Source organism: Diadema setosum, chromosome 7 (genome assembly GCF_964275005.1).
Source record: "Diadema setosum chromosome 7, eeDiaSeto1, whole genome shotgun sequence".
Classification (NCBI taxonomy): domain Eukaryota; kingdom Metazoa; phylum Echinodermata; class Echinoidea; order Diadematoida; family Diadematidae; genus Diadema; species Diadema setosum.
Genome location: NC_092691.1, coordinates 11,748,115 through 11,757,342, shown reverse-complemented (window position 1 = coordinate 11,757,342; position 9,228 = coordinate 11,748,115). Strand labels below are relative to the sequence as shown.

Here is a 9,228-nt window from a genome sequence, read left to right as displayed (position 1 = left end):
AAACGTATATAAGTGTACAAGTTATTTCACATGGATGTGTTGCAGCTGCAATCACCTTTGCAAATCTCCTATTGATAGCTCAACACAAGGAGAAACAAACGTGTTGAACGATTTTTTTTCAGACCTTATCAAAAGAATAAATTTTATGTTTTCCATAAACGGACTGTAGAGTTGTGATATCTTGGAAACGGTGACTTGTAATCGGGGAGATGACTCGTTACAGCCGCAAAATTGTAACGTAAAGCACTGTTTTTGTATATTCTTTCGTCTTTTGGTACAAACCAGTAGAAGTATAGTTGATTGTAATGATAACTATAGTCATAATCAAATTCATCTCAAAAAGTTTTCATCGGGTGGCTCAGACTGATATATTTCTTCTTTTTTGTTGTTGAATGCATTGGGTTTTGTACTAATTTTGGTTGTATTCAATTTTGTATTTGCTCCTCCATGGAAATCATTAATAAGTATGGGTTGGCATTTCATTATCACCTTAAAACAAACAGAGATAACGTGATAGATCTGTAACGCATGATCCTTCTTACCTTAAAGAAAGAGAAAATTAAAAAACAATAAACAAACAAACTATGATGAAATAAATAGAGTCTTCTATTATCATTATAGGGCAATCGAAAAGGAAGAATGGAGGTGGTGTTCAGAACTCGCCGAAGCTCCGTGGCAGACAAACATAAAAACACGAACAAAAATTCACTTGTTTAGCAAAGAAAAAAAAAATCGTGACATTTTGTAAAGTGCAATGGTAGGTCCTACGTGCAGCTTACTTTTGAAAAATGCCCGCATGTCGAATAAACTGTATCATATTCTCCTCTAGTCTCTCCCCGCTTCTCTTTGATGCTCAGGTTACAATGGAAAAGAAGGTCAGCATATACGTGAACTGACGATGACTTTAAAAGCAACATTGACCCAACTCGTAATGTGTGTCGTCATCCGGTTGAAGTTCGTTACGGTTTGCTAGCTGTGATGTGCATGGTTAGACTTTCAATCCGTTAATGTGTCCATTAGCAGCGCAAGACTAATGTCGCACTTGTCATTAGCTGTACCGCTATATAGAACGCTTCAATCTCTTTTACCACGGCACGCTACCCTGTCTCTGTGTTGATGTTCCATTGGAAGTAGAGATGGTGTATATTAACACGTTTGCCTTAATTGGAGAGCAACATCGACATGTAACGAATCCCTAAGGGAGATCCGTGCTTCCTTGCATGGTAGAAAAAAAAATGTTTGTGGAGCTTTGACTTGGTAGTGTTTACGGTACCCACTGGCGACGTGTGCTGGATAATCACTGAGTATGAACATGATTGGTATCACAACAGTAACGTTCTGCGTTGACACGCGGCCTTCCTGAAAGTGCAAGAGTTTAGTTCGCCATTCAGTGGTTCCGTTGCATTCGATATTTTCGCTATGCTTGTCCTAGTCTGTACTTCCATTTCTGAGAGGAAGTACTCGGCAGTATTGCACCTCCTGTTCCTGGCTCTAACACGCTCGGCTTTCTTTCTCCTTACACAGAGTCCAACAGCAATACAAACAGAGAATCATCATTGCTTAGATCCACGAAACAATCACCGTGCCACACAGATCATGCTAGGTAAGTATACCCGCTTTCTTTCCATTACATGTCTTGAATATATTTCGTAACATCTTTTAAAGGGGAATTCTAGATAGTCAATTCAAATTAAGTGTGATAAGAAAGCCAAAAAATATAAGTACAACAGTGAAAATTGGATCAATATCGGATACAAATATAGATAAGGTATGAAAACTGGAAGTTTCGCTTTTATTATTTTTGTGCACAACAATTCTTGAACAGTCAACAATTTGAAATGAGTGAGCTAGTGCTGTAATCGTCTTACAACAAGATCATGTCATAATCGTTATAGTTGCACGATAAATCTTGAAATGTCCATATCCATTTTGATATTCAAAAGCAAGTATGTCCGAGTCTCGAGTCCTAGAAAATTGTATGTGATTTATCATTATTTCAAAGTTATTCAGCCAAGGAGGAATATAGTACAATATTTTCACTTTTAAAACATAGAAATTGACTTTTCATCAGTTCTTTTTTTTATACAATCAATGGAAAATTGGAAGGTGACGACATCATCAGTTGTTGGGTGGTTGTGTTGTTGTTGTGGGGTTTTTTTTTTTTTTGCAAAATTTAGCGAAATTTCCCAATTTTACGACTTCCTTAATTTTCACCAAATTTTCATCAAGTTTTCCCTGTTATGCTTATAACAGTAACGTAATCTTTTAGACTTAACTTTTAACTGGCGTGGAATTCCCTTCTATAGTCTTATTTAACCAGTGTAGACTCTCTAGTAGTATAACATGCAGCCACTATTCCAGAAGGTCCTTTACCTATACTCCCAACATTGCCAGGTACCCATTTTCACACAAGGGTTAAAATGGCCATCATGCATGGGTAAAAACATCACTTTAGAGACGCGAATTTGGGACTCTGTCTAAAAGTCAAGAGTCGTATAAGCTTAGTGAGGCTTTTTTTTTTTCTTTTAAAGTCAGGAAATGATATCCATTTACGTTAGACATCAACAACATGCAATGTCATAATCAATATCATTAGAAGATACCATGGATATAATTATCATACAAAATTATACTTTACCATGAGATTATCTGGTTAAAACTATGGATATAGACATGAGGTATTGCAAAGCAATGCTATTCACTCGAGTGTATAATACTACTGGAGGCATCGAGGCCCATGATTTTAACCTGAAATTCTAAATTAGGCAGAGTATATTTTCTTTGAACTTTTAGATCAAAAATTTAAACAGGAGAAGAGGGAAAATAAGCTTAGAGGTCGTGCGGTTGATGCTTGGTTGTGGAGAGATCCTATGTACAGTACAGCGGCCGTGCGGGACATAGCAGACGATGATATCACAATTTATTGATTGTGACGTAATTTCACAAATGATGTACTGTTTTTTATGACATTTTCCAAATACTATGTCATATAAAATGCCAAACACGCTAACATTATGAAGTTAGATATACATAGTTATAATGACTTGAAGCTCTTCAAACCAATCACTAGAGGATACATTTTGATCCAAAATTTAAATAATAATACAGAAAAAGTGATTTAATTCATAAATCGCATTACATCAAATATATATATATATATATATATATATATATATATTATATATTATCATTGTTATGTGCTTTCCTCTCTCTCTCTGAAAGTATGTAGCTGTTGTACACGTTGTCTCTAATGCGGATGAATTATTTATTTGCTTGTTCCTTTTCTTGTGCTTGCATGTTTGTGTGTGTGTAAACGTGTAGGGTTTATGGGACGCAATGCCGCTGATGGTCGACTCCTATGATAAAGCAATCGTAATATTTACGGTGTTAAACGGAGAATCAAAATGTTGATGTCAGGTTTAGCATGCAATCTCATAATTATTGTCAAATGCAAAAGAATCACCTACAAAAAGGGCGCATATCGTTTCGGGGTTATAATCAAAATTATAAATCTCATGTCGTCTTGTCATTCCCGCTGCAGTGATTAAATCTTTTGATTGCACTGCAGAATCTGTCAAATACATCAAGATGAGAATCATACCACTGTGTTTAGAACTACTATATCTGGTTAATAAGTATACCTAAAAATTTCCTATTTTTTACGTTGACAGGACTTATGAAATTGCAACGATGTGATGGAAGCACTGGCTTTTAATTATTCAGAAACCAATCATCATTGACGGGGGGTCCAGACGCGGAATGAATGATGTTCTACGGATGACTTGATTTTTAATCAACTGCACTGAATTTGATATTCGGTGCCACACATGAGAGCGTTCATATCTTCCAGTTTTAAGAGTATGGCATTTTGTTAGTGGAATTCATGCACCCGTTTTGCTGTGACACTTTGAAAGTGATCAAATATCACTTTCCTTTGGTTAAACAGATTTCCCATTGGTAGTTAGCGTTATTGCCGGTGTATCGTCAGTCGATGAGATGGCCATCGTGAGAGACCAGTCTCCGGAGTGTGTAGGCGCCAGTCCATCAGGCATCTGAGGTGCATGGAGTAGTTTGGACGCTAGCAGAGGTGTGGTGCTGTTCAGACTATCTCAATGGCAAGTCCTTTGTGATTGCTGATACGACATTTTTGGTTCTCTACAGTCTCCTTTAATGATGACAGTGAACATCTAAAAGCTGCTAAAGATGTTTCCAGCAAGATACAAGAATATTTTGAGAGTGATCTCTGGTGTTTGCTATCTCCACGCCTTGGTGGGTGGCAGCAACGCAGAGCAGCAGCAACGGGTCACTGGGGTTGCTGAAGTACTGATTTGGTTGGGTAACTCATCCGTCATCTCCACCGAGTTCCTTGACCAAGCTAAGATTGCTTTGGGAAGCGAGATCGCAGTCGATATTCGGGAAATCGAGCCATTGAACACCCCTGATTCCACTTCTGATACAAATCTAACGGTGTCTTTCTCGGGTATTCTTGGCAGTGTGACAGCAATCCCTGCTTGCCTCTCGAATGAAGTACACACATTTACCTCTGGTAACGACGCTATTCTCTATTCATTCTTTTCGACGTCACTTCAAAATACTGGTAACGATTCCGCTGTGGAGGAGCAATGTAGAAAGAGGAGTGAGCCAGTGGTTTACATAGAATACCTTGAAACCAACTGCGAATTTAACAAACTGTTTTGTGAACCTAAAAGTGACCAACAGGCCTTGCGCCTAAAATTACGCAAAAGCGGATCTGTCCTATATAGTATCTATTGCTCAAGTCCTGCTCCTGATACATCTGCTGACTGCTTCATTCTGGAAGACACATGGTTACTTTTTCATTGGAGTCAACAATGTCAGTTATACTTCAAGGGATATAGTAGCACAACCCCGAGTTTCACACAAGCATTGCACGTGGATGATACTCCTCTGACATTGCCTGAAATCAGTACCCTGTCCGTTGATTGGGAATGTAATCAAACGCAGTTGACGGGCGGCACACCGACCCTTCTCTTGCCCGGAGATCTTACTTGGTCCCTACTACCAGTACAACTGCAGCTATTCTTGCGAATCTTGAACGGGGTATCGTTGGTGGCTTCGATTTTCTGTATTGTAACATACCTTCTCTTTCCCGAGCTACGGAATACACACGGCAAGAACGTCCTGAGCCTCGTCTTCACAGTGGCAGTGAACCAAGTCGTAGCGGCCGGATACATTCCGTTACAAACCAGTAACGTTCCACTCTGTATCTTCATTGCAACGATGCTGTACTACGTAGTGATCACCCCTAACTATTGGTGGACCTCTGTAGCCATTTACCTCGCCTGGTACCTCGGAAGGAGTGGCATCCACCGCATGGACGAAGGCATTGGAGAACGTTTCTTCATCATTCTGTCGCTGTTTGGATGGGGCGTCCCTCTCATCTTATCCATGCTGTCCCTCATCATGCACGTCAGCGGTTTACCAGTGTACAATACCGCAGAGTTCTGCTGGATCAATCAAGGTTGGCCAGCTATCATGATTTCCGTTCAGACGTTTACTCCCTTTGCGGTGGATTGTTGTCTCTTCGTGTTGGTTGTCTACAGGCTCAGCAAGGCGCGGAAGAACTCGGAGAAACTCCACGAGGGTCGCAATTCAGCCAAAGATGGCGCACAACGGTGGCAGTTAACGCTGAAGGTAAGGCCACAAACATCCATCCAGGTCCTATACCTACTCACCTACTCAGTATCCATTCCTGCTCCATCCACTCGTTTTTATCAAGGCAAATTGATTCCTTATGGCAAATTAAAAGTTTTGAAGTATGAGTACGGTCAGACATATGCCCGATAAATTAAGAAAAAAAAAATTGTCGGTGTTCTGTATTACCCAGAGCTGTTTGGGCTATAATGATTTCATAATTCCTATGATAACGGCATGTTGGCAAGCTTTAGTATAAGTATGGTATAGATAGGCACTGAAAGATCACATTGGTCAATAAATTAGGAATACACTACTATAGTTTGTAGAGGCCTCCGTGGGGAAACCGTGCTGGGGTCAATGGCTCCGTTGAGAATGTAGCGCGCAAACACACGCACACACATACACACACACACACACACACACACTTACAATAAGTCGGGTAAAAGCAGCTATGATGGTACAAGCTTTCGTTTGATTGTCCCACTTCTTATGTTACGTTTCTATTAGCTTGTGTTTACAAAATGTGCATTAATTATACGTCGTGTGCCAAAATTGTGAGTGTCTTGCATGTTGTCCAAATATTTGAAATATGAAGTCAACGTATAGACCATGATAATAAGCCTGTCAATTAACTTGCCACTCATTGCAGATGACGGCTGTATTTGGCGTGTTTTGGGTTCCATCTTGGATCTTCTACTTCTGGTTTTTGGCGGTCCCCAGTGTGGGTACCGCCATTGCCACGCAACTCCTGGGCCAACTCGTGCCCTTCGCCCTTCCCATGGTACTGTGCTGTAATCGCCGAGTTCTGCGCCTCTGGAGGAAGACATTAACCCCACTCAGCTTTCGGTTGTCGTCTGCTCCACATACCCAGCTGATCGGTGGTTCACGTGGACACGGGAATGGTAGCCAGAGGCCGGACAATTACAAAGTAGCAGTCTCAAGCGTTGAGATTGAGTTGAAAGACTGCAAATGAGATCAGTGAAACGCTTAGCAGGTGTATTGAAGTTGGTGTTGATACATCCGACTTCCCTTATCCGGCCGACCCTCTCCTACCCAGACTTCTCTATAATCCAGACGCCTCCAAGCAGTGAGGGAAAAAGTGATTTCAAACACAATTAAAATTCCTACAAAATTCACGCCATTAACCTATGATATTCCCTACAGAAACGTTATTGAATCCTGCAGTAAAATGTTTCAATCCCATGACTATGATTTTAAGTAGGCTAGCATGAATTACACTACTGTGCGACTTAGCTGACTGTGTTGCGACTTATAGGTTGACTGTTAGCTACCACTGGGTCTGCGGCCTACTTGTACTCATATAACCTCTTCCCGTATCCGGCCCAATCGCTTATAGGCCAGACCGGCACCGGTCCAGACATGGCTGGATAACAAGAGGTCGGACTGTGTAATTATAACGTATTTGTAGACGAGAGAAAAGGCTTCAGACACGTCATAACATTATCATGACGTGCAATAATCAGGGGTGTCACCAGCTTTTTTTCAAGGGGGGTGCGTTTTGACACTAAATGAAACGAGATTTTTGGGACAGACATTTGTAATATAGGGAAGCTCTCAATCCCTAGACTTTTGCTGTTTTTTGAGGGAAACCAAGCGGGGAAAGGGCACCGGCGTACCTAGGATTTCATCTTGGGGGGGGGGGGGGGTGTTAGTATGCGAGGGAGCGAGCAAGGGGGGGGGGGCGAGGGTGTGGAAATCTTGTTGTCCTCCCCCCTCCCCCAGCTCCTCCCACGGTAGAGAACTTTTTGCATTTTGATGTTGTAAATGGAGCAATTTGATGCAGGCTTTTTGCGTGTTTTATCGACATTGAAACAGTCCCACTTGTTTAAGGTATCAGTACATTTTGAAGTGAATTGTTATTGAACAATTTGCCTATAAATGGTATAATTTAGATAAACTTCTAGTAATAATTCTTACACTGATGTCATGAACGCGACCGAGCCCGAGCAAGCGGAACGAGCAAGGGGAGGTTGTGGGAGGGGTTTGTCCCCCTATAAATGGATTATGGAATGACGGTGAAACGACAAATTACTGGCAGCATTATCAGGAGAATGGCAAAACGACTACATGCGAGCGAGCGGAGCGAGCGAGCTTGAAAATGTTGACATTAACAGTACAAAAACTGGCGTTTGTAGCCATATTTTTTTGTTTTGGAAATTAAAGGGGGGGGGGCGCACCGGGCGCAACACTGCTGGCAATTACTGGCAGCAACATCAGGTAAATGGCATAACAATTAAATGCGAGCAAGCGAAGAGAGCGAGCTTGAAAATTTTGACATTTTACAGTCCCAAAACTGCCATTTGAGCCATATTTTTCGCTTTGGAAATAAAGGGGGGGGGGGGCGCACCGGGCGCAACTACCGGCAATTACTGGCAGCAACATCAGAGGAATTGCATAACAATTAAATGCGAGCGAGCGGAGCGAGCGGGCTTGAAAATTTTGACATTTTACAGTAAAAAAAAAAAAACTGCGTTTGTAGCTATATTCTTTCGCTTTGGAATTGAAGGGGGAGGGGCGCATCGGCGCAACTGCTGGCAATTACTGGCAGCAATATCAGGAGAGCATAACGATTACATGCGAGCGAGCGGAACGAGCGAGCTTGAAAATTTTACATTTTACAGTCCAAAAACTGCCGTTCTTAGCCATATTTTTTCGCTTTGGAAATTAAGGGGGGGGGGGGGGCGCACCGGGCGCAACTGCTGACAATTACTGGCAGTAACATCAGAAGAATTGCATAAAGATTAAATGCGAGCGAGCTTGAAAATTTTGACGTTTACAGTCCAAAACTGCCGTTTGAAGCTAGGCCCTATGTTTCTTTTTTTACTTTCGAAATTAAGGGAGGCGCACCGGGCGCAACTGCTGACAATTACAGGCAGCAATATCATGAGAATTTAAATGCGAGCGAGCGGAGCGAGCGAGATTGAAAATTGTGACATTTTACAGTCCCCAAACTGCCGTTTGTAGCTATATTTTTTCTAATTAAGGGGGGGGGGGGCCGTACCGGCGCAACTGCCGGAAATTACTGCAGCAACTTCAGGAGAATGGCATTACGACGATTAAAATGCGAGCGAGCGGAGCGAGCGAGCTTGAAAGTTTTGACATTTTACAGTCCAAAAACTGCCGTTTTGAAGGTATATTTTTTTCGGTTTGGAATTAAGGGGGGGGGGGGAGAGACGCCCGGCGCCCCTCCCCCTGGATCCGCCATTGGTAGTCAAGGGTGTCGGTTTATGTTCATGCCTGGGGAGGTATGACCAGCGAGGTGGCGTCGAAGTGACCAAGCGGGGGAAGGATGTCCAAAAATCTGCACTTTAGAGCATCCCCTATTTGTGCGTGTTTGTTTGTGTGTGTGTGTATTATATACATGGAAAAGTTAGGAATTAGCCCAGGTGAAGTCTTTTTATTGGCAATGCGAGACATTTTTATATAGACTAGTATGTAAAGCAACACTGCAAAATCAATGATCTAGCTTTGAATAACGAAGCGTAAAAAGGTGCAAAGGTGTACCTTCTACATCAGATTGCGCAACATTGT

General features: G+C 41.8%; 1 protein-coding gene across 1 annotated transcript; it reads left to right on the top strand.

The window, feature by feature from the left end:
* The first annotated feature begins 4,203 nt into the window (after positions 1-4,203).
* Positions 4,204-6,649, top strand: LOC140231052 (G-protein coupled receptor Mth2-like). Its single transcript, XM_072311206.1, has 3 exons — positions 4,204-4,527; positions 4,984-5,673; positions 6,326-6,649. Exons 1-3 carry the CDS (start codon positions 4,204-4,206, stop codon positions 6,647-6,649), a joined length of 1,338 nt encoding a protein of 445 aa, XP_072167307.1.
* Positions 6,650-9,228: the final 2,579 nt, after the last annotated feature.